Below are 26244 nucleotides of genomic sequence, written 5' to 3'. Positions count from 1 at the left end.
TGCTCGGGGCGCTCACCCCGGCCCAAATAAGCTGGCTGGAGGGGAGCTGTGTCAATCCACTATTAAAGCACAATTTAACGGTGCCCTGAAATGACAGCCGCACCTGTGCGTAAGCAGCACGACACGTTAAGCCTCCCCTTGGGGACCGTAACCTGTTTTATTAAAGCTGCCACAGTGACGAGCCTCAATAAATCCACATCTGGAACAGGAAAACATATGATCTAATCTCCTTGCCCAGCACAGTCCTAATGCAGATGGGCAGCTCTGAGGGGAGGGAAGGGCCTGGAAGACCAGGCCACACAGAAATAAAAAGGCCAGCCAACCAAAACTTCTGCCGTCCAACACAAGCCTGGGGACATGCAGACAAAAACAGACCCGGCTTCTTTCTGTGATCAAACCTTCCGCCCTCGCTGGGCCAGGGTGAGGTCACCCTGACACCTTCCTCGGTGACTCTAATAGACTGGGGAGGCCTCACCGCCACCCTAATGATGGGGACTTAAATCCTGGTGCCCAAACCACTCACCCGCCAGAAACACGGTGCTTCCTCCGCATACTCATCTGCCCGTCCCCTTTCTGATTGCTTTTGCGGGGGGCTCTCAGTGTACCACCTGGGCTACTATTTATTTGATTTGATATTTTTCTCTAATGCGAGTTTAAAAAAATAAACTTTCATCTCAACCCAAGTAACTATGTGAAATTCTGGATTTGCTGTGCTACTTAGATTTTTTGGGGGGGGATGCATATCGAAAGAAGTTTGTAAGTAGTAAAATCAATGTTTGTCGACCTGTCACACAAGATGATTTCATGCACGACCTGTGTCCTAAAAAGGCATTTTGGGAGATCCTGATTTAATGTGCTCTTCTAAAGGTTTGGGTCAGGGCAACTGCTATCTCTGGGGACTTAGCAGGTGCTGGGGGCTCTCAAGATCCAAAATATGACCCAATTTTGGCCATTCCTGGGACTTAGGTGGCTCACATCTACTTTCTGTCCTAGAGCTCTGTGTCAACTAGGAGAAGATGCACCCTACATGCCACCCCCCCCAAGACAAAGTCCTGCGGCCCCCAACTTGGGTGGCATTACATAGGAGGCATTGGTTTTGATGGATAACTAAAGAGATGATATTTTCTGATGTTTGTTTTCTTAAAATTATAGGTAAATAATTAGGGTGCTGTCCGACCCTCCTTGGGAAGTAGTGGGAGATGGGACACGATTAGCAAACCCAGGGCCTTGACTTAAATCTATGTTTAACCATCGCTTTTTCTTACCTAGACTATTGCAGAATTTTAATTGAGAAAAGTATATGCAAAGCCTTTAGTTCAATGCTTGGCATACAGAAAGGACTCAAAACATGTTAGCTTTTAAAAATTTAAATTACAGTAGCTCCCAACTATATATCGTGTAACACAGAGTTCACAAATCAAGTGCCTCCGGACAGACTCTTGTCTGCGTGTGTTGGATTTAGGTCTGCTCAGAAGTGTTTAAAAATCTGAATTAATTGCTAACTTTTATTTGGGAGATTTCACATCAATCCCGATTTCAGGCTTTGCATGAAAATACACAGACCTGGGCTTGATGGGCCCACAGGTGGGTGGATCTGAGTAGCAAAGGCTGGCTTTAGAAGGGCTCCCCTCCGGTTCTGCATGGCCCCCATCAGGCCCACTTCCCTCGTCTGTGGTACCAGCCTGGCCCTGCAGTCACTGGGTTTGCAACCCGTAGCTGATTCTATTCCAGCTGAACTGACCAGCTAAGTAAACTCACAAAGTAACACTGTGGCCTGGAGACCCACAGAGACCAGGCTTTAAGGGAGCGAAGAGGGGTTGTGGGTTTGGGTAAAGGCTGGTACACAGCCTTGATCAGGACAGGCAGGGGGTGGGGGCCGTGAGCACGGTGGGGAAGCACGCGTGTCCTATACCACCTCATGGTGCCCATCATTTAACCACACACCCCCTGCTGGGGGTGCTGCCCCTTCGGGGTACCCTTGCTCCTGATCTCTGGTGTGGCTGAGACCCCAGGTTGCCCACCAATAACTATTTCCCCTTCTTCCTTATTAACAGGCCCTGATTTTAATCTTCAACACACCCAGCTAGGAAACTGCATTTCCCAGACTCTCTTGTAGCTACATGTGGGAGTGGTCTTTCCTTTAACCTTCCAGATCCACTGTCTGCCTCGTTCTCCAGCCCAGGGAGCTGACCTGGATGGGCTGTACCCACAAGTGGCTTTATACTCTGGCTTTGGACTAGGTTTGGCCAATGGGGGGCCCTGGCAGGACATCAGCAAAAGGAAGAACTGAAGTTCGGGTATGGATTCCTCCATCTTGCTCCCCGTGGTGTCAACAGAGGGTGACAGCTCCTACTGAATGGCCCTGTGTCATGAGTTTCCAGTAATCATTTGCTGCCCTCACCCTCTTGGTCTTGGAGTGGGGATGACCCCACTGTTACTAACTAGCCTTGAGTGCTGCACTATCACTGGTGATTTCCCCACACTTGCTCATACCTTAGCAAAAAAGTTAAACCCTCCTTGAATAACTCAAGTTTGAATGGGTCTTGTATTTCCTGCTGAGATTGTGTGGCTAATTAAATAAGTTCTGTCCGTGTTGTAGGTGATGTCTGGGATGCGGTTCTTAAAGGGAGCTGACTTAACTTGAAGGTCCATCCTTTTTGCCCTTCTGTTTCCTCCTCCTCCTTGCTGCCTGGAATGTGGCTGTGATAGCTGGAGCTCCAGCAGCTATTCTGAATGATGAAGGTGACCTTAAAGATGGAAGCCACACAATAAGCATAGTAGAATACAAAAGTAGAGAAGGAGCTTGGGTCCCTCATAACCTTGAAGCCACCAGGCTGGCCCTGAACTGCCAACTTCCAGACGTTTTTATGTGAGTAAGAAGCAAAACTCTGTCTTGTTTAAGCCACTGTTATATTTTCTTTTACATGCAGCCAAACCTAATGCTGATACACTTAGCTTCCAGAATTTAAGTAATCTCCTAAGTCTTGCTGAATTAAAAAAAAAAAATCTTGCAGGAATGTGCTTGGCAAGTTGAACACCAGGGTGGGTCCAAATGAGCCTCTCTTCTTCCTGAGATAACCTGCATCCACATGTTTTTCTAAGTCCAGTGAGCAGCGGCAGGAATGTCAGGAGTTGGTATCTCAGAGAGGCTACATTGGAAGTTACCACCGATCTGGCGTCTGGAATCTGGGCACACTATCCTCGGCTTCCAGCCATTTGGCCCCTGCAGAGCACCCAAGCCTGCAATTTAGAATTGATTTCTGGATATCGGTCTGCAGCACAGGGTGTGGTTTCCTTGTGTTCACAGATGGAAAGAGGCAAACAAATGCCTGGCCAGAAGCCCTCCCAAGCCTCTCTCTCAAGAGCCAGCCTCTCTCTCAAGAGCCAGCCTCTCCTACGAGACAGCCCTCCAGGCTGAAGGCCTGCCGTTTTCAGGATCACAGGCCCCTCTGAGAATCCAGTGAGGGTCTCCGACCCAGGAAAGCACAAACAGGCACACGATCTGCATATAATTCCCACCCTCTCCCACTCCAGGCCCATCCAGGCCTGGGCCTCCCGCCTGAGCTTCTGACTCTGAAGGCTGGCTGCCTTGGACAGCTCCTCTTGGCTTTTCACGGGCATCTGCAACTTACCAGGTCCAGAACTGAGCTCCAGACCATAGCTTTTCCCCATCTCTGTAAGCAGAAAATCCCTCCTTGCAGTTGTTCAGACCAAAACCTTGGAGTTATTCTGGACTCTTCTCTCCCACTCCACATCAGATCCATGAGCACATCTTATCATCTCCACCCTCTGCCTCTGGGCAGAGTCTGACTACTTTTTCCACTCTGGTCTGAACCACCATCATCTTGTGCTTGGACCATTGCAGTAGATCCCTCACTTCTCCTATTACATCTCTTCAGTCTATTCTCCATAAAATAGCCAAAGGGGTCACATTAACACGTAAGTCAGGTGATGTCAATGTCCTTGCTCGTGTCCATCTCATTTAGAAAGCCACAGTCCTCCCTCTGGTTCAAAGGCCCTGCATGATCTCCCCCCACCCCATTGCCTCTCAGACCTCACCTCTTCCCGTCTCTTTTGCTCACACTGCTCTGCCATTGTGGGCCATCTGCTGCTCTGGGAGCCTGCCGGGACTGCTTCTGCTTCAGGGCCTTTGCACCCACTGTTCCCTCTGGCTGGAATGCTCTTCCTGGGGGAGTCTCCTTGACTCATTCCCTTACCTTCTTTGCCCAAATTTCCCTTTCTCAGTGAGGCCGCCCTACATAAAATCACAACTCTCCCTTTCCCCTCCCCTCCTTGCTGACTTCCCTTCCTTTCTTTTTAATATATTTTTTCAGAGCGATTGGGAAAATCCCTGTGTTTGGATGATGCTTGGAGACCGGCAGGGTCTCCTTAACCCTCAGACACAAGAGTTACTGCCAGGTGGTACCACATAAGCGTGGCCCCAACATTCAAAGCCCGTGACTCACACTCGAGAAAGTCCTTCCCTTTTCTAGTCTCCATCCTGCTGATTATGTCAAGGAGAAAGTCTCAGGGAGGGGCTGCTTCACCTTTAACGTCTCTCTCAAAACTGCCCATCACCTTTTATAACAAAGCCATCCAGGCCTCGGCCCCATGGGAGGCAGCATCTTGCTGAAAGGTGAAAGCACTGCTGTTCTCATTAGACTTGGTCTTGCAGTGACCTCCACTAGTATCCACTAGTGAAAAACTAGTGGATACTAGTGTTTCATATACAGTCATAATTAAAGCTTCCTGTTAAAATAATACTTAAGCTTCAAAAGGTAAGTCCAGTTCAAGTAATAGAACAGACGGTCCTGGGATGTCGCAAATATTCTCTTGCTCCAGGCAAGGACCACGTCCAACTCATCTTGGTGTCTCAGAGCCTGTTCCAGCCCTGGAGGCTCACCAAGGGTTTGCCTGGATTGAATTAAACTAGTAAACCTGGCAGAGTCCGCCGGTTTCAAGGCCTATTTGAAGGACACATGCAAACGAGACCTTGGCTTCTGTATTCTTCTCCCTCTTCTACCCTCCTGGTGAAGAGGGCGGCCAAGACCCTGCCGGTCTCCAAGTGTCATCCAAACACAGGGATTTTCCCAATCGCTCTGAAAAATATATTAATAATGGAGGCCACTTACTGACCAATATGCCCTGGAACCTGTTCCCCTGGGCACTGGACACTTCCAGATGACAACTCAGGGAGGCATGTTAAATGCACCCCCCCCGCCCCTCACAATTAGGAAACAGAAAGAGCTCCTCTTCTGTGCTGTGTCCCACACCAGCTCTCTCATCCAGACCCTAATTAGGATGGCTGGCTGTTCCCCGCCCCGGGACTGGGAGGGAGCCTGCAATCACCTTAGCCGAGAAGTCTCCAGCCCCAAGAACCGTCAGAACTGCCGCCTGGATGAGCAGAAAATAGCAGATGATAAATTTTTTAGGACTACCCTCTGTGCGCCAGTTGTTGCTGACTGTGAGATAATGTGCTGGCCTTTTGGGGAACATGCATTATTGATCTGGGTCTGTCTGGTGGTTTATAAAAATCCCACCCTCCCCCCACTACCACCTTGCCATCACCCCTCACCTCCTGAAAGAAGCACAGCCTCTTCCAAATGCTGTTGGAGGGGCTGGCTCCTTCGCAGAAGGGAAGACTTGTAGGCACCGATCTGTGCAAGTGAGTGCTGCGGGGCGGGAAAGTGCCAGATGCCACCGAACACGAGGGCTCCAAACCTACTGCATCTACTTCCCAGAATTTATCTTTCAGAAATCCTCGCTCACTTATGCAGAGATGCACGTATAAAGACGTTCTCAGCAACGGTATTGGTAATAGTGGAAACTACTAACAAACACACTCAATCTGGAAACAACTGAATAGCCATCCCAGGAGACTGGTTAAGTAGAGAAGTGGTTAAGACCACAGGCTCTGGGTTCAAATCTTATTTAGCCACGTTCTAGCTGTGGGACCTTGGACGAGTGACTTCATTTCTCTGGGCCTCAGTCTCTCCATCTAAAATGAAGAGGATGGATCTAGGTGTCGTAAGTTAGCCCTGGTTTTCTCTGCTTTCCTCTCTCCCACATCCTCATCACACCCGGAGGCCCTTTCCTTATATTTGCATACGCTGCTGGCTTTATTCGAGAGTCACAGGTGCAAACTTATAATCAGATTCTGACACGAGGCTTAGTTAGATCACGTAGCTGCGGCAAAAATGCGGCACTCCTAAGAGTGCGTGTTCAGTCATTCACCTTGGTTCCAGCCAAAAATCCAGGAGTCGCCACTAATGCTCCTCCTTTCCTCACCGCTTTCACCCCCCATCCAACCCGTTCATGCATGTCTTTCGGGTTCCACTGTTCCTGCCCTGGTCCAAGCTTCCATCCTCGCCTGCCCCGTTATGGTCCTGTCCTCCTAATGTCATTTAATTTCAACATAAAAGCCAGTGGGATCCTACTGGAACCTAAGTCAGGTCACAGCCCCTCCTTTGCTCAAGGCCCATCTTCACTCATGTCTGTTTCACTAAGAATAAAACTCAAAACCCTCACCATGGCCACAAGGCTCCGCACGACCTGGCCTCATCTCTCTCCACTTATATCCTGGGTCCCTCCACCTGGCTCACAGGCATTCTTTCTGTCTCGACCCACCAAGCTCATTTCTAACTGTCTTTGCCTTTCCTGTTCTCTCCAGCTGGAGGGATCTTTCCCCAGTCCTCCCGCTCCCAGCACAGTGCGCTGCACAGAGTAGATGCTTAATCAGTATCTGTTGAATGCATGAATAAATGTCCGGGGAGGGGGTCCCAGGCAGAACTACGATGGAAACAGCTTGAGGGGCCCCATGAGGCAAGACCAAGGTGCCCTGAGGTCAGGTGTTGCCTGTGAGCACTCTTTGCAAAATTCTGCCAGAGACAAAACTCACAGTCCTATGGACACTTTCTGTAGGCTCCGCATGGTTATCGAATGCGGCTCATTCTACATGCCGCCTGTGAGATAGGTATCACATGTGTCAAACTGTCAATAAAAGCCCTGGGCTTTGATTGCTTCCTGGCTGCAAATTCTTTTTGCACAGATAAATTCCCCGAGAAACATCTGTACTTGTGATCATTAATACAAATCATTATAAGGAATGGCTTGGATGTATATAAATCACCTTTACTTGGTGCTTAAAAGACTGATTCGTATTTTTAATAATGGATCCAAAAAGGGTGCAGACTTGCAGTTGGATCTTCACCGCAATCTTATGTTTGGCTGCAAAGGCTTTTCTGGTAAACCTTTAAATTTGTTGCCGCCAACAACAGTCAGTTGCCCTTTGGTAGTGGACAGAGGCTAAAGGCCCACCGCTCACCTGGTCAACTACTGGCACGCCTTACCACAACCCACAAGAACCTCCAAGATCTGGCTCCCTTCCTTCTCTCCAGGGTCATGCTGTGACCCTTCCTCAGGCTCCAGCCACATCTGTCTCCTTGGTCCTGCCTCAGGGCCTTTGCACACGCTGTTCCCTCTGCTTGGAAGGCTTTTCCCCAGATCTTCACAATACCCAGTAGTATGTCTATCATCATCACCGATGATGAGAAGGGAAATCTAACTTATAGGAGAAGGAAAATGCAGAGGGGCTTGTATGCTGTCCAGTACGGTAGCCATAAATGGCTACTGAGCACTTGAAAGGTAGCTGGTCCTGAGATGTCCTCTGAGGGTAAAGTACATGCCAGATTTCAAAAGCAATATAAAAAATGTAAACTATCTCATTAATGATTTTTTATATTGATTACATGTTAAGATGACAATAATTTGGATATATTGGGTTCAGCAAAATATGTCTTTAAAATTAATTTCCCCAGTTTCTTTTTACTTTTTAAAAAATTATAAAAGATTTAGAATTACTTATGTGATTTGCATTTGTGGCTCTCCCCCCTAGATGCAACTCTAGGGCAGCGCTGTGTAGGGTTTAATGTGGAGAAACAGAACCGGTAAAATCAGTGAATTCGAAGGGGGAGAAGACACAAGAAAAGGAGAAAGAAGACTGACATTGAGAGAGACCCCCAAAGGTGAGCTGGAAATATAGGTAGAGTTTGACCCCGGGGCACAGAAGGTCCAGCTGAGATTGACTCTGGGGGCTTCCTTCCTGGTGGCCTCATTTATGGGGACTTCTTCTCACTCGAATGAAAATGTGGTGAGAAATGCCTCATGTAAATGAAGACGCCCAGCTGGGTGGAGGAGCCCAGGGCCTTGCTTAGCAGGGAGGGGGAGGAGTCCAGGATGGTTTACACAGTGAAGCGGGGATACGGCTCAGGTAGGAGGCTGTGTGGCGATAAAGGGAGGGTGCCCTTTTCCTGCTTGCCGTCCGTGTAAATGAACTACATCTTGGCAAGGGCCCCGGTCCTCACCCGCTCTACCTGGAGCCCACAGCACTAAGAGGGGAAGCAGCTCAGGACGAGAGGCGGCTGCCCTCACCCTCCTGAAGCACCAAATCTGTGAATTGAGTCGGGTCACTAGCAATAGGGCCCACCTTCCCTGCCCCTAGATGCCACCAAGGAAGGCTGAGCCCACCCAAACCTGTTAAGATTGGTGGAGCAGGGGTACGTACACACACACACACACACACACACACACACACACACACACACACACACACACACATAACGCACACACATGCCCCAGGCTGGTTTCTTCTTTCTGTTCAGCGTCAGCTCAAATATCACCTCCTCTGAGGAGCCCTCCCTGATAACTAATCCAAAATAGCTCTGACCATCCCTCCCCCGCATCCAGCACCCTCTTCAGTTACCCCAGAGCATTTCTCCCTTCTCGAAATTATCTTCCATGTGAACTAGCAATGATTCTGATTATCTGTCTCCCTCATTCCATGAGAGTAGAGACTGTGCCTGCCTGACTCATTACTGAAGTTCCAGGCCCTAGAATATTGCCTGGAATGTAGTAGGTTCTCGATAGAAATTGGACACAAATAATGAATTGGTCTTAACATCTCTTCTCCTTAAGACTTTGGAGGAATCTAGGAATGGTTCCGCATTAGAAAAAGGTTGGAGACCCCTAACCTCGAGGACCCAGCTGTGCATTCACGCGTGTGGGACCACCCCAGGACTTGGGTCAATCGATTGGACATGAACTCTGCAGGGTCTACCCGAGCATCCTGCATCAGGATCCTGAGACCCAGCATGGCGAGCTTGGTAGATACCGCCTGCCAGCGGCCAGGGTCTTACCGAGCTCCACATCCTGGTCGTCCGTCAGCACCAGGATGATGTTGGGACGGATGTTTCTGCGGTCCCTCTGAAACCTGCCTTTCAGGCGGTGGTGGGACAGGAACGCCACACTTCCATCCAGGAGAGAGAAGACAGTGGCAGAGAGCAAGCAAAGCAGGACACCGGGGGGTGCCATTTTACGTTTCCGCTGATCCCTTGCTTCTGGCAGGATGCAGGAGTCTGGAGTTGTGTTTTGTGGATTTGTTTCTTTTCTCTCCTCCCTCTCTACTCACGGATCTAAAGTAAGAGGAAAAGAATCAGGTCAATCTTTTTGTAAAGGCTGCCCGACTGCTCAGACTTGCATAATGATTTCTACGATGGCTTCTGGCAGTGACAGTGAGAGTTTCTTTGATCAGGGACAGCTACAGCAGAACAAAAACCCAATTTGGCTGAAGTTACAAGAAAAGTATTTGCAACTGGCTCAGAGAATAGACTGGCAGGAAAGCCTTCGGAGACCACTTCTGCAGACAGAATTCCTCTCTAGGACCCAGCGATCCTCTGGATGAGTTGGTGGCAGCCCAAGTCCCAAGTCAGGTAGTCAGCCTGCCTCTGAACCATCCAACCAATGCAAGACAAATCGCCTCCCAGTGAAAGGAAAGGAAAAAGCCCAATCTGGAGGAGCAGACATTTCTGGTCATCTGTCCTCTGCCAGCACCATGGAGGATGCAGAGCTGAGTGGACGGAGCCCCAGCTCTCCGGTAGCGTGCGATTCGGGGACGGGTCTGGACGAGCCGGGCTGATGCTTTGGGCTGGACAACTCTGTGTTTCAGTCCTGGCTCCGTCACTCACCAGCTGGGTCTCCCCATCAATAAGCCAGCGAGGAACCTCAGTTTCCCCATGAATAAAATGGGGATACATGACTGTTATAAGAACTCAATCCAACGGGGATGTTCGCAAAGGTCCCCCCGCCCAACAGATCCTGTAATTGGGCAAGTTATTCATATTGGTTTTACGTTGCAATATAAACAAAATGACAACAGAGAAAACTGAGAGCCAAAAAGCTGAGGGAGAAGAATTGTCACATTCGACTGCAACCTTGGTCACCCCCTTGACCCCGGGTCAGGTGGGGTCGCAAGCAAAGGTAGGGGAGGGGAGGCGGGCCAGCTAATCTTGGCTCAGGCGGGTCTCAGGTCTCGCTCTACTCTATGCTCTCTGCGGTCATTTTTCTACTTCCTGAGGAAATGAGCCTTCAAGTTCTGTCCAGATATAGACTTTTGGTCTCATTTATCTAAAAGGAAAGAAAGAGCAAGCAAGCAGACGTGTTGGGAGGAAACCAAGGTCGTTGGAGTCGGGCTGAGTCACTGTTCCCGTGACCTTGAATGACTCCCTTTGCCCCTGCTGTCATGGGGAACCCCACCCCACCCCAAGCCACAGCTCAGGGGACTCATCATGGACCCCAGGTTCCGCACAGGGGGATGTGCTGCCTGTATCGTCTCTCCCAGGGACAGCACCAGCCGCCTAAGGGGTCTCCCACTTCCTCCCCTGCCCCCACCGTCCACGCCCCCCAGGGGCAGCCAGCAGGATCGTTCTAAAATTCAAATCCAAACATACAACTCACAGGGCCTGGACTAGGTGAGACCAGGGAGGTGCCCAGGGCACAGGTTTGAAGGGGCACCCACTCCAGGTGGACAGGTGCAAGGCACTCAGCTCACCTGAGTCCCAGCCCTGTCATTCACCAGCTCAGACCCTCCCCTGGCTTCTCATGACTGAGGGTATAAAATGCAAACTCCCCACCAAGGCCTACAGGAAAGGAGTGATCCGGCCCCTGCCCACCTCTCCCCGGTCCTCTCAATTGTTCTCAGGCCCGTGGCTCCTTTCTGTCACTTAGACAAGTCAAGCTTGTTCCTGCCCCAGGGCCTTTGCACTTCCTCTTCCTTAAACCTGAAAGAATGTTTCCCCAGATTCTGTTTGATGGGCTCCTTCTCCTCTACCAGGTCTTGGCACAAATGTCACCTCCTTGGAGAGACCTGCCCTGACTGCCCTATCTGAGGTGGTGTCCCCGCCCCAGGCACTCTCTGTGTTTTATAACCTGTTTTATTTCCCTCATAGTCCCTACTACACCTGCAATTATCTTATTTATTGCCCAGTTCTTCCCATGGGAGGGTCAGCTCCACGAGGGCAGAGGCTGGCTTTGTGTTGCTCACAGCTCTGTCCCCAGCACCTAGTACCATGTCTGGCACAGAACAGTGCCAAATAAATATTCAGATAAATAAAGGAATGGAGATTTTGGTGAGGTTCTCTGTGTTCTACAGAGTGAGGGAGGGCTGAGAATAGAGAGCAAGCTCCACACAGGGCTTCCCACCCCAGGGGCCTCTGAAAGGACATCTGTGCAGAGAGATGAGATGAAGGCCACCTTATCGGGGAGCTGACCTGGGAACTGTGAGTTTCATGGGACCGGCGGACAAGCATCGACTTCCACCTCCATCTCCTCATCTGCTAAAGCCCACATCTCGCAATAGCCAGGGTGGCTGCAGTGACATGTGTTGGGCAGCTGCTTTGTGCCCATGTTATATGATACTTAATTCATGGACTTTAAAGTTACTTGCTGGGTGTCCCTAGGCAAGCAACTTAACCCTTCTATGCCTCAGTTTCCCCATCTATAAAATGGGCGTGAAGGATTAAATGAGTTAAGGCAGAATGCTGAGTCCAGAGCCTGGCACATGGTGTGTACTGACTGGAACACATCATTCACAGTGAAAACCATTATTAGATTATTATCAGCACCACTGCAGCTGCGTCCTGCATCAGGAATTCTGCAGCATCTCCCTCAATCTCCCCAACAACCCTTTCACACAGGTACTACTATTATCCCCATTTAAAAACTGAGAACAGGGCTTCCCTGGTGGCGCAGTGGTTAAGAATCCGCCTGCCAATGCAGGGGACAGGGGTTCAAGCCCTGGCCTGGGAAGATCCGACATGCCATGGAGCAACTAAGCCCGTGCGCCACAACTACTGAGCCTGCGAGCCACAACTACTGAGCCTGTGTGCCACAACTACTGAAGCCCTTGCGCCTAGAGCCTGTGCTCTGCGACAAGAGAAGCCACCACAATGAGAAGCCCGCACACAGCAATGAAGAGTAGTCTCTGCTCACCGCAACTAGAGAAAGCCCACGTGCAGCAACGAAGACCCAACGCAGCCAAAAATAAAAGCAAACAAATAAATTAATTAAAAAAACAAAACAAAACTGAGAACAACTGAGGCATAATCACTGTCCTAAGGTCACCTGGAGAGAAAACAGCAGGGACAGGGTTTGACCTCTGTTCTCCCTGACAGCTTGGTGAGGGCCTCTCACCACTGAACTCATGTTTCCCAGCTTCTCATATTCAGGGGCCATAGCCCCAATTTCTGCCGGCTCTGCACAACCCTTCCGCTATCATTTGGTTCACATGCTCCTTTAAATAGCCTCATTTAAAAATAAAGACATAAACACATGGTTTTGAAAAAGACGACTTAATATCCAAGAATAAATGGAAAAGCAGCGTCCCTTTCCTGTAGAACTAATCACACAAATAAAGTCAAACAGAGCAGAAACTGTGTTACTCCGTCCGTCTAACAGCTTCTAGTTCACATTTAAGACTCTAAGCTGAGCTCTGGGCTGGCAGCTCTCACACTTGCACTGTCTCTCTGTTTAAGGGAAATTAGCAGGTGTTGAAAGGCAACGAGGCACGTTAGCACCATCCAGAGACTTTCTGCTGGAGGTAATGGGAGGCTTGAGAGAGTTGAAAAGGAGACATGCCCTAGACTCTAATGGGTCCCTGAATTATCCCAAATCATGGGAGGGGGGGGATCCTTGAATCATGTTGTTTATCAGTCCATGTCTCCCTACATTGGGAAACACACTGGGATGCTTTGTGCTTTGCAATTGAAACCGTGAGCTTGACTGAGACTCCAACCAGCCCATTCATAAAACAAACTTCCCAATCGAAAAGCAGGCAGAAGACCTAAAGAGACATTTCTCTAAAGAAGACATACAGATGGCCAATAGGCACATGAAAAGCTGCTCCACATCACTAATTATTAGAGAAATGCAAATCAAAACTACAATGAGGTATCACCTCACACTGGTCAGAATGGCCATATCAAAATTCGACAAATAATAAATGCTGGAGAGGGTGTGGAGAAAAGAGAATCCTCCTACACTGTTGGTGGGAATGTAAATTGGTGAACAGTATGGAGTTTCCTTAAAAAACCAAAAATAGAGCTACCATATGACCCAGCAATCCCACTCCTGGGCATATATCTGGAAAAGATGAAAAGTCTAATTCAAAAAGATACACGCACCCCAATGTTCACTGCAGCACTATTTACAATAGCCAAGCCATGGAAACAACCTAAATGTCCATCAACAGATGAATGGATAAAGAAGATGTGGGATATATATACAATGGAGTACTATTCAGCTATAAAAAGGAATGAAACATTGCCATTTGCAGCAACATGGATGGACCTAGAGATTATCATACTAAGTGAAATAAGTCAGAAAGAGAAAGGCAAATATCATATGATAGCACATGTGGAACCTAAAAAACTGATACAAATGAACTCATTTACAAAACAGAAATAGACTCACAGACAGAAAACTTATGGTTACCCAAGGGAAAAGGGGAGGGGCGAGGGATAAATTAGGAGTATAGAATTAACGGATACACATCACTATATATAAAGTAGATAAACAATAAGGATTTACTGTATAGTACAGGGAACTATATTCAGTATCTTGTAATAACCTATAATGGAAAAGAATCCGAAGCTGTACACCTGAAACTAACACAATATTGTAAACCAACTACAGTTAAATAAAAAAAGATACACATTCATGTTCCTTCAGATAGACATCGAGTGATAAAATAATAGTGAATTTCCGACGGATACCCTACAAACAGCAACTCTCTTATACCAGAAATAGTAACAGCAAATGCTTATTGAGGGCCTGCAACGCTCCAGTTCCTGCTCCAAGCATTTTATGTATTGATATATCAACTTGTCTAATCCGCATATCCACCCATCGACAGTATACCCATTTTATGGATGAGGAAGCTGAGCCACAGAGAATTAAAAGCACTTTCCCATGATCACATGGGCAAATAAGGGGCAGAGACTGGGTTCAAACCCATTCTGGCTTGAGTCAGCTGCTCAACCAGAACCTCCTGGAAGCAGATCTCCAGGTAAGTTCCTAAGAGTCTCCCAACCTCAGTTTCCTCATTTGCCTCTGAAACAGTAGGAGGCCAGGTGCCCTTGGAGGGCCTTTTTGGCTCTGGGCCTGTGATGCAGAGGTACAGGGGGGCCGGGCCAGATGGTGGGTGGAGCTGGGGGATATGGTCGACTGGACTCTTCCTGGCGCCCATGTTGGTCTTCTTAGCAATGCTCCCCCCTCCATTCCCAGGCAGCTGTAACCCTTCAGCCAGGACGCCGCTCCTCTGGATGGAAGTCAAATCTCCATGACCAGAGACTGGAGAATAATAGGAGCTAATTAGTTCATCAGCTCAAGTCATCAGTAGGTCGATTTTTGATGAATTCCCCCAGCTCCCACTTTCCCTGGACTTGTGCCAGCCCCTCTCTGTATGCTGGAGAAATCAATTAAAAATGACACAAGGGATTCTGCCTCCATTTTCCTCCTTAGCAAAGATTCAAAGTGGCTGAACCGCGAGAGTATCTGGTGAATCTGTGCAGCGCTAGCTGAGCGATGCTCTGTCCATCCCGCGGACACCGCCACTTATTCCCACCAGCTTGATGAAAGGTCCATCCCGCTCCTCTCTTTGTCCTGTGTCTTTCTCACAGACCTTGGCAAAGCCCTCCCAGCCCAGGAAGACATCACTGGAAACACCTAGAATCCTGAGCATTCAGAAACATCACTCCTGCTTCTGGATTTATCTGACCTGCAGAGAGGAGTGGGTCTCAGGCGGACTGTGCACCACAGCTTTGGGGAAACGCCTGGGACCTCACCCAGGCCTGTCCAGAGAGATCCAGATGGCTGTTTTCCTCTGAGGAGCCCCAAATTCCACAAGAGTAGCTGAGAGGAGTTTGGGAGTGATCAGGCAGCCCAGGGAGAGGGAGTGGGAGAGGAAGAAGTGGTCAGAACAAGGCATTGATCAGACGGGAGAAGTTCCCTGGGAGGTGAGAAGAAAGGAAATTGTGGGGTGTGAAGATGCCCTGTGCTGGGGCCAGAGCCCCTGCACCAGACCTGTGGACTTTCCTAGGTGGTCTAGAGAGCCAGACCACTTATGTCTTCCTTCATTTGCTTTACAAATATGTATTTAGGGCCTACTACGTCACAGGGTTAGGTAATAGGATAATCCTGCCTGGATTAGAACAGCCTCGTAATTGATTTCCCTGCTTCTATCAAGCAGGCAGAAGGATCCTGTTAAAACAAGAGTCTGTTTTCCTCTACTGAAAAGGCCTGAAGAGCTCCCATCTAATGCTGAATAAAAACCTCCAAACCCTCCAAAGGACCTACAAGACCCTACGCAGTCTGCCCATCCCTTCCTGACCTCATCACCTTCCACTTTCCCCCTGGCCCACTTGGCTCTGGCCACACGGTGTCTGTGCTGCTCCTTGCACATGCCAGGCATGTCCCCACCCCAGGGCCTTTGCACGTGCTGTTCCCTCTGCCTAGAGCCTTCATCCAGATCTCTTCACGGCCCTTTCCTCACCTCCTTCAGGTCTTTGCTCAGATTTCGCCTTTGCAGGTTAAAACGGAAATCTCTTTCCTCCCCAGTAGCACCTACCACCTCTGACAGCTAGATGTTTTACTTGTTTCTTTGTCGGTCTCCCCCACTAGAAAGTCAGGTCATAATCTGAGGGTATGGATTTTTGTCAGCTTTGTTCACATCTGTATCCCAACACCTAGAACAGTGCTTCGGACATAGCAGACATTGAAAATACTACTGACTTGGCAAAGAATTTTCTCCCTCCTGGTAACAGTACTCGTACTCCAGCCCTGCTTGGGGGCACTGACAACTCCTTTTGTTCTGCTTACGTGCAGTGTGAATGCAGGACAGAACATGTGACCCAAGTGTAGCCAATCAGCACATCTCATCTCTCTAGCTCCAGTGATTGGCCCAGAGACAGACATGTGACCCAAGCCTGGCCAATGAGAGAGAAGTAAGAAACAGTTGGGTGGGTACTGGGAAGGGGTAAGCCCAGCCCAGCTGCCAATTGGCCCCTGAGAGAGGATGTTCCTGACACTGGACTGAAACAAGTTCCACCTTGTAGCCAGTTACAGGCTCAAACAAGCGCCCTTTGTTGCTGAAGCTAATCTGAATTGGTGTTGTCATTTGCAACAGGAAATGCCCAGACCAACACGGTAAATACCCTACAAGAACAATGAAGAAATAACTAAAATTTATATGATGTGCTTATCACGGACCCTGGGCACTAAATTCTAAGCAGTTTTCCTGTGTCAACTCAGGTCACCCTTACAACAACATTATGAGTTAGGATGCTCCATTTGCGGGTGAGGATGCTGAGGCATGGGGAGGTTCGAGAATTTCCCCAGGGTTGCGCTGCTTGGGTGCTGAATATCGTCGCTTGGATGGACCACATCAATGGGCTCTGTGCTCTCTGGCTCCTGGCTGGATTTGGCTCAGGGAGACACTGCCCAGGGAAGGCAGTATGGGAAGAGAGAGAGGCCTGCGTACTTTCCAGGCGCCTTCTCTGCCCAGTTGCTAGGAACCGACCATATCCCTCTATTGCTCTGAAGGCCACAGCTCCTGTGGGTGGCCCTTGCCAGGTTCCAGCAAATGCTCCCCACTGTTCCCAGCCCTAGAGATCTGTACTATTCATTTTCTTACACTCCGCTCATATCTTTGTTGGAGGCGCCATCTGTTTCCTGCAGGGCCCCTATACTGATAAAGCAAGCGGATAGCATGCCCGAGATTTGCACCCAGATATTCTGATCCCACGAGTCCTCTCTTGACTGCCATGCCTACTTGGAAACTGAGAAATGATACAAGAGGCTGAGGTTAAGTGTGTGGTACGCACAGGAAGCAAAGGGGGGGGAACTGCTGGTCTGCGGGCATTCAGGGAGGGCTGCGTGGAGGAGTCCTTACAGAGAAAAGTTTGAGAAGCCTAAGAGGAACAAAGTTCTGAAAAATCCACAGGATTTGGGCAGGCTCTGAAGAAGGCGTGGAGGACAGGGTGCCTCAGGCAGGGGAAATAGCTTTAGCAAGTAGCAGGCAGAGTGGAGGAGTGGAAATGCGTGGTCCCGAGCCTCACAAGCCTAGAAGCTGTCTAGACAGAGGATGACACATGCACGTCTGTTAAACCTTACACTCCCTTGGGATCGCCTCTTCTTCCTGGCCAACAGGTTTTGCCAGCCTCTCTCCTCCTCTCCAGGGCTGTCAAAGAAAGGACAGGAGCTCCTGGAACCTCCAGTCCACAGACCCTCCCTGTCTCCGCTACCCAAGTCCAAGGGCATCAGGTGGCTCTCTGTGCCTGTTCCTGGAATTTCAGCTGGAGGCAGAGGACCAAGCCAGCAGGACAGGGGACAAGAGAGGGGTCCTTAGGGGTTGGAGAGAAAGGTCAGGTTTCAAGACAAGGGCTCAGGATCTGGAAAGGAAATTAGGGCATAAAGAGAAGAACCTAAGAATCTAGTTGCCTGCCTAACTATTCATGTGACAAGAAATTCTTGAAGGCTTGCTATGTGCCAGGCATAGTTCTTGGCACTGTAGATAAAACAGTGAAAAAAAAAAGTACCTGCCCTCATGGAGCTGACATTCTAAAGAGTCAACATGTAAGAAGCTGGAGTTGAAAGACTCCCGCTAAAGGTGAGAAGGGTCAGAAAACAGGATTGGAAGTAATGGTAAACCACGAGCGAACTCTTAGAATGGGGTCATGGATTATAGTTAGAGCTCAGAGAAAGTTTAGAAAAGATACATCTGAAGTCTTGGGAAGCTGAGTATCACAGTGCTTTGCATGTCAAGTGCGCGACCATATAATTCACACACTCAAATATCTGAGCAGATGCTATGTACCAGGTACTGTATCATGATCAGTGGGAGGGGGGGGAAGCAGACAAATCCCTGTTCTCACGGAGCTGACAAAGAGAGTGGAGAAAGGCATGCAGATAGACTGCTAAGTGCTGGGGGGAAATGCAGCAGGGAACAGGCTGGAGAAGGGGTGGAGATGGGAACTAGAGACAGAATGCCTGGGTTCGAGTCTCGGCTCCACTACCTACTAGCTTGTGGGCAAGTAATTTAACCTCTTTTGGCCTCAGTGTCTTTATCTGCGAAGTGGGGCCAATAATAGCACTTACAGAGTTGCGAGGATGAAGTGGCTTAATGTCTGTGAAGTCCTTAGAACAGAGCTGTATAGTGTAAGTGCCTGATAAATGTTGGTTAGTGTTATTTGTTGAGTTTGGGCTACCCTCCTTTCTGTAACAGCACTCAGTTTTCCTTTGGGGATCCTCTTCTCCCAGTTATTGGTCCATAAATTTCAAATTAGGCCCTGGCTTCAGAGCTCCAAGACTGGGCCACGGCATCCAGACCTGAGCCAATCAGAGCCTTCCAATCCCCCTGCCTCAGTGACTGGCCAATCAGAGTAATCCAGGCACTTTGGTCCAACTAGGAAGAGGCGCCCCCTCTTTCCAGCTGGCTAACTCGGTCCATGTCAGTCCACCATGAGGATGAGGGAAGACTCTGACCTCATTTTGCCTCATACGGAGTTGCAATGAAGCCAACACACAGAAGAGAACAGAGCTTCGAGATGGAACATTCTTGGGTTTTGCCAACATTCGAGACCTGGATCCACCTAAGCCTGAAGGAGGAAGATTTACTTCTGGGTTCTTTGTTTCAGGCCCCTGTAGATTCTTCCATGTCCTTCAACTGCTTTGAGATATTTTCTTTCAGGTCCCTTTCTCATACTTTGACTCTTTAAGGATATGAATCAAATTCTCTTTTTCTCTGAGGTCACTCGGAGTTGCTTTCTCTGTCACTTGCGACCGAATGAGCCCAACTGGCAGAGCAAGCTGGGGGCAGAGTGTTGACCCAGGTGGCTTCCCAGACACCGTCTGCCTCCGTCTATAGAGAGATCTGATGACACGGCTGCTAACCCTTGGCCTGGGCCCAGCTCCGCCTTATCACAGGCAAACCTTCCTCATCCGTATTTGCCAGCTGATAAGAGAAAGGTGGTGCAGAAAGGGGGAAGAAATGTGGGCGTGGGAGTCCTGACTTCTGGTCCTGATTCGGCCTCAGTTTTCCTCACCTGCCAAGAAAAACAGACTGTTCCCTGGGCACGTCCTGGAACTCTGGGATGGGTGGAATCTGAAAGGTGGGGAGAGAGCCCTCCCTCGCCTCCCTCCCTGCGGCAGGCCTCCCTCTGTTATTCCTGGCCTCATCCAAGGTTTGTTCTCTTCAGAGCACTCATCACACCTTCTGCTCCTTGCTGCACTCTTCTGTTCGAGTCTGTATCTTGTAGGGGGTCATTTTCCCTGCTGGAAGCTCTGCACAGGTAGGCGCTGTCTCTTCCTCACTCCATAGCCCCAGCCCCTGGCACAGCCTGGGTGCTAATTCTTTGAGTTAGTCAGCAAATATTTACTGAGCACTTACTATGCACCAGGCCCTATTCTACGTGCTGCAGATTCAGAAACCAATACTCTGTCATGGAGCAGACACCAAAATAAATGACGGGCACATGAGGTGATGAGTCCTAAGGCGAGGAGCGGGAGGCTGGAAGTGCTGGTGGGGGGAGCTTGCATCCTTAAATAGGAGGGTGGCAAAGGCCTCTCTGAGAGATGACACTTGGGCAGAGCCCTCAGGGAGGTGAAGGAATGTGCCTTGTGGATATTCAGGGGAACAGTATTCCAGGCAGAGGGACAAGTGCAAATGTCCTGAGGTAGGAATGTGGCTGGGGTGTTTGAGGAACATAAAGTGGGCAAGTATGGCTGGAGTGGACTTGAGTGGGAGTGGGACCTGGAATGTTCTAGCCCAGGAGTGCCGTGATTGGTTGTAGATTTTAACAGGATCCTTCTGGCTGTGCATGGAGAACAGACTGTAGGCAGTGAGGTGGACACACGGAGGCCAGTGAGATGACTGCCATGGACGGTGCCTGGACCAGCAGGGTGGGGGCAGTGAAGGGGTGAGAAGGGAGATTCCGGATATGGTTGAATAAATGAATAACTTATTGAACAGAGGGAAGACTGGCACACGCCAAGTGTTCCAATGACTACTTCTCTGTAACAATTTACCCCCAAACTTAGCAGTGGAAATTTTTTTTTTTTTTTTTTTTAATGCTCAGGGACTTGGGTTCAGGAATTCCAATGGGACACAACAGGAATGGCTGGTCTCTGCTTTATCATGTCTGAGGCCACAGCTGAAAAGACTCAAGAGCTGGGGACTTGAATCCCCAGTCTGGTGGCTGCTGCTGGCAGTCAGCCGGGGCCTCAGGGGGGGCCTTGCCGTGTGGCCTGGGCTTCCTCACAGCATGGAGGCCTCAGGCGGGGGGCTGATTTCTCATGCAGCGGCTTAGGGTCCAAAAGTGAGCATCCCCGCAGTCAAAGGGGAGCTGCTTCCTCTTTTCTGAATAAACCTCATCTTTTCTGCTGTCCCCAGCATTAACCCCGCCATGCTATCGGTTACCAGCGATACACATGCCAGGCCAGACTCATGGACGGGACAACAGGGGTGCCCCACCTCTAGACGGAGGGGTGAGAAGATTGCACTGGAGATGAGCATGCGGGGTGTTATCTTGTGGCCCCTGGAAAACACAGGGGGGGCCCTGCCAAGTCATGGAGGCCTGGGCTCGGCAGCGGGTGACAGCCTCTCCCCTGCACACGTCACCCCTTCTAGGAAGTGAAACTTGATCTGAGTCAGATTCCGTCTGTCTGTATCTGCCAAGCTTTGGAGTCTGTGCCCAGGCCCATCTCAAAGATCCCTGAGCCTCAGGAAGCCCTGGGGTGACCAGAAGCCTCCCCCATGCCCACTCCTCTTTCTCGAATGACCCAAAGGGGTTACATCAGTGGGGCCCGTGCTTAGGCGGATCTGAAGGGAGCAGACGAGGCAGAACGCAAGCTTGCCCTGGATGTGAAGGCACAGTGACAGCCTCTCTTCCCCGCTGCAGAGAACGGAGGTGCCCCAGTTACATCTGCATTGAAAACATCGATTTATTTTCACTTTTTAAAAAGTCCCGTCTTTTTAAGCAGAAAAGGAAGCCACCTCATACATGCAGAAACCCAAACAGAACTGGGTGACCTGATTTTGGGGAACTGGCCCTCACTTCCCCCAGTCCTTTCCTCCTGCTGACGTGAGCAGTGACCCTCCGCAGGGTCAGCCCTTTGGCCCCAGGAGCTCAGGGCCACCGTCCACTGGGAAGCTGCCCGGGCCGGGAGGCCGCCGTCCCCGGTCTCGTTGGGTGGCCGCTGGCTTGTCCTGGGGGGAGACTTCGACTGGGGGGTGCCAGGCTGGGTTTGGGAGGAACGTTAACATAGCCTGGCTGGGCAGGAGAGCTGCAAACAGCTCCAACCTTCTAGCACTCAGCCTGAGACATGAAGCTTCTCCCAGAATCAACCGCTGGAGTCTGATAGGCAGCTCCCAGGAATTTTCTGGCGAGATGGGCAGCTTCCAGGGCCGGGGCTTCTGTTGTGAAGCCAACAGTCTGCTCTGCTCCCCAAAAGGGATGACATGACTGACCTTGACCCCAGCATCCCACATGTCAGGGTCTCGGAAGTTCTGCTTGTCACCTGCACCCTTGTTTGTGCCAGATACAGTTTTCTGTCCACTCCCTTTCTTATTTCAGTAAATTTAGTTACAAAGGCAGTTTTCTCCCTCCACGGGGAATGAGCACCACTGGCCCTAAACCAGGGTCTTTCAACTTGGGCACTGCTGACATCTGGGGCTGCGTCATCCTCTGCGGTTGTGTGCACTGTAGGGTGTTTAGCGGCATCCTTGGCCTCTACCCGTTAGAGGCAAGTAGCAACCACCCCCAACGATGACAATAAAAATGTCTCCAGGGACTTCCCTGGTGGTCCAGGGGTAAAGAATCTGCCTTCCAATGCAGGGGACACGGGTCCAATCCTGGTCGGGGAACTAAGATCCCACATGCTGCGGGGCAACTAAGCCTGCGCGCCACAACTACTGAGCCCTCGCGCCTCAAGTAGAGAGAAGCCCATGTGCCGCAAACTACAGAGCCCACACACCACAACTAGAGAGAAGCCTGTGTGCCACAAGGAAGAGCCTGTGTGCTGCAACGAAAGATCCCGCATGCCACAATGAAGATCCCGCGTGCCGCAACTAAGACCTGACGCAGCCAAAAAAAAGTCTCCAAGTATTGCCTAATGTCACCTGGTGGGGGGGGGTACAAAATTGCCCCCAGGTGAGAACCCCTGCCATAAATGGATAGCAGCACAAAGAAACAAATGTAGTGACATTACGGTTAAATTCCTGCTTGCCAAGGGCACTGAACATTTTCTTGCAAGGGGAGCAGGCCCCTTTGAAGACCACAACAGAGGGGTTAATGGAATTCCCTCCTTGATGACTCAGAAGGCTCAAGAGAGAGCACGATGAAGTTCAATGCCATTAATGGCCTGGGCACGGACTCCTAAGATGAGGACCACTGGGTCCTGCCCACTGGGAACCATGCCTCAATCCGGTCAATGCGACTGGCTGGGCGGGAGGCCAGTGGACTGCCCCACCGCCTGGGCTCACAGGAATTCTGGATGCTGTTTGGTCACCTGTGGAGAGACACCTGTGTGCAGTGGCCTTTGTCTAAAGTGGGGACACAAACTCAAATGCCTGCAGGGCCCAGGCAAGAGAAGTGAGTGACATGGCCTGGATTTAGGGTCACAGGGAGGGGCGGGGACTGGACCACACCAGTGGGGATGCCATTTTCAGAGTAAAAACAGTCAATACATTTTAAACACTGAGCGGGCCAAACAAAGCTCCTCTGGAGCTTGGCTGGGGGCCCATTTGCAACCCTTCGAAGCTACCTGATCTTTTCTGAGCACCTACTTTGTGCTAGGTGCTGTGTGGAATGCTGGGAAACAGCTGTGAACACCAGGCAGGCCAGGCCTCTGTCCTGAAGGAGCTGATATTCTGGTGGGGGAGACACATATTTAACAAATGAAGATGAATTTTAGATGATCGTAAGTGCTTTGAAGGGAGTTGTCAGGATGACAGGATAGAGTAAATCAGGGGAGGCCTCTAGGAGGTCTGCGCTGACACCAGAAGGTGTGTGAGAAGCCAGTTGCGGGCGCGATGCTTTCTAAGCAAGGGAAAAAGCAAGTGCAAAGGCCCTGTGGTGGGAATGAGCTGGGTCGGTTTGAAGACCGTAATAAAGACCAGAATGGCAGGAGAAGGGAGCAGGAGTGGCAGCCTGGCATACCTGAGGTTGGACGTCACTTGCCCCCCCCCCCCCCCCCCCCCGCCCATGCCTTCCGGGTAGGCCACACCTGCTGCCCTTCCCGGGTGTTTAGGGGAAACGGGAATCAGATACAGTTCTTCCCACCTCTGTTCTTTGTTGTTTTGTCTTGGCCGGGGACAAAAGCTTCCCTGGCAGCAAGCTACAAAGTTATTTCTGCAAAGGGCTTTTGGCCAAAAGCAATAAAGTCTGACCGTGACAGAGTCATTATTCACGCCTAATTGCGGGCTGGTTCTCGGCGACGACTGCCTGGCCAGGGCTGGCAATGCCAGTCACTCCCCCTCCCACTTGTTAACCCCACACGTTCTCAGCACTGTTTACCCCCACAGAACCCATATTTAGGTTTCCAGAGACTGTAGTCTCCTTCGAGAAGAACATAAAAGGGATGAAAGGCTATTTTGACTGCTCGGTATTAATAATCCAATTATTTCTTCCCTTTCACCCAATCCACAGCCATGGGCACCATGCTCACCCGTCAGGCCCCTGCTATTAGGAGAGGCACGTCTCATTAGCTCACCTTGGAAATGGCCTGACACTTAGCTATTATTTGAGAAGATTGTACTCACAGGCAGGGGAGGGAGTCTGAAGCAACTTTTACCAAATAACCCACTAAATTTAGAGATGGGAGTCAGAGAGAATTTCGAATGACACGTCTGTTTCCAACCCTGGAGTGCTGTGCTGTCTAATTAGCAGCTGGAAATAGACTGTCACGTGGCGGGACAGCCTGGGTCACAGGTGTTCTCTGAGCTGGGATCAGTTTCTCTGGGGGACTCACTGGGTGTCACCAGGTGTTACTGTGTGTCCAGGTGCCCAGTGGCTGGAAGAAAGGGAGTGAGGGCCGGGGTCTGGGGAGGCAGGAGCCCACCCACTGCGCAGGCCGGTCCCTTATTACCGTGCACGCTCTCCCTTCCGGGGCCAGCTCCAATCAGCCCCATCTTTGGGGTGAGGATGCTGAGCATATGCTGGGAGCTCGCTTTGGCCCATAAAATGAGGGGGGGGCTCCCAAACCCTCAGCAGTGCCTGCACTATGGGGCCCCTGCCCTGGAAGAGCTGCTGCACAGACTTGGGCATTCTACTTATACCAGACTTAAAAAAAAATTCATCTATCCATCCATCCATCCTCCATTCATTCATTCTTCAAAAATGTTAACTGCTCATCCTGGGGCAGAGCCACTTACTCAGGGGCTGTGCAGAGGTTTCTAACTCTTTTTTTCTGTCCAGCATCTGGTCCCCTTCTCTTGACAACAGTACCCCAATTTCCTTTTGAGGATTCTCTCTCCCCTGCCAAGATGCCCCGCCCTCTCCTGCCATGTAACCAAAGGGTGACCCTATGACAAAAGTTGGCCAATCAGACTCTCTCACTGGGCGCCTGACACTCAAATAGAATGTCAAGAGCAGGAAAAAAAAAAAAAAGCAGGGGTGCATTTATCTCACTGGAACCCCTCCTTCAGGAGGCTGCCAGCCACTCCTGCTCCTAGGCCCCTAGCACTTCTGAAGCGAAAGCCTTAAGAAGGCCTGGCAGCCTTTACATTTGCGCTCTTAGAAGTCAGGCTATCCTGAGACCACCATACCGTGAGGAAGGACAAGCAGCCATGGGAAAAGGCCCTGTGGAGGAGGATGGAGCCGTTCAGCTGATGGCCCCAAAGGAGCTCCCATCTCTTCATCAACACTAGCTGCCAGCCGTTCGGGTGGAGCCATTTTGGACCTTCCAGCTGATATCATTTGAAGCGGGAGAACCACCTGGCAACTCACAAACTCGTCATAAGTAAATAATCATTGCTTTAAGCCACTGAGCTGGGGGTGATCCATTACACAGCAGACACACAGCTAAAGAATCCGCAGTGACACTGATTAGAGCCTGTTCCTCCAACGGGAAGGTTTCCAATGACCTATGATGAGTCAACATTTTTGGTCTCCTGGGGCCCATCAGATGAACACTTAGAGGAGAACATCATTCATTCATTCATTCAATCACTGTTTCAAACAGCGGTAAGCTGGCACAAAGACGAACAAGCTTAAGGAGCTCCTATTCTGGTGGGGGCATCACACACACTGCCTCAGTTTCCTCAGTTATGAAATGGAGATGATAACAGGTCCTGATTAAGAGGATTGTCATGAAGATTAAATGCTTGGCAACAAGTACCCATTAGATACTAGATTTTGTTATTGTTATAATAAATTGAAGTTCCAATGCATTGTCCCTAGAAGGGTGGCCATTTGGTATGAACAAAGTGTTACAGCAAAGGAAAAACTCAAATGCCCACGTGGGCCAGGCAGGTAACGTAACCAAGTATAAGAAAAACTTGAAACCCGCACGCCTCCTTCTCTCCATCTCTCACTTTACCACTTTTGATACAGGCATTCGAACGCAGAAATATTGCTCCATGAGAGAGGAACAGCAGGGCAAGTGCAATGATAAATGGCAAATGAACTTGGTTGTACCTTCAGACAATAGGGAATGGGGGTGAGGAGGACTGTGGCAAAGTGGAAAATATACCATCAGTGGGGACAGGAGCCCAGTGCGGCCACATATGGCCCATGTCTATTTTTCAGAAGCTGGAAACTCTCATTTTTAAAATGTGAAGTCTCACAGTTGTTAAAAATCTGCCAACTTCAAAAAATGTTAAAAACAGTGTGTAAGTCAAACAAAACATTTCTGTGA

The 26244-nt window shown here is 50.0% G+C and overlaps 1 protein-coding gene and 1 long non-coding RNA gene across 7 annotated transcripts in view; one reads left to right on the top strand and one right to left on the bottom strand.

Moving 5' to 3' along the window:
- Window positions 1-26244, bottom strand: part of SULF2 (sulfatase 2) — a 143953-nt gene that overhangs the window by 103440 nt on the left and 14269 nt on the right. For all 6 annotated transcript variants that reach the window (XM_082431391.1, XM_082431394.1, XM_082431390.1 and 3 more), the window contains exon 2: window positions 9195-9470. In XM_082431391.1, the coding sequence (XP_082287517.1) occupies window positions 9195-9369 (175 nt within the window). In that variant the 5' untranslated portion in view covers window positions 9370-9470. The remainder of the gene's footprint in view (window positions 1-9194; window positions 9471-26244) is intronic.
- Window positions 11424-22519, top strand: LOC309645799. The gene is made up of 2 exons (XR_014255068.1): window positions 11424-19679; window positions 20466-22519. It is a non-coding gene; the product is annotated as an uncharacterized lncRNA (long non-coding RNA).

This window comes from Balaenoptera physalus (assembly GCF_965194825.1).
Source record: "Balaenoptera physalus genome assembly, chromosome: 16".
NCBI lineage: Eukaryota > Metazoa > Chordata > Mammalia > Artiodactyla > Balaenopteridae > Balaenoptera > Balaenoptera physalus.
This window is presented reverse-complemented; position numbering and strand designations above follow the sequence as displayed.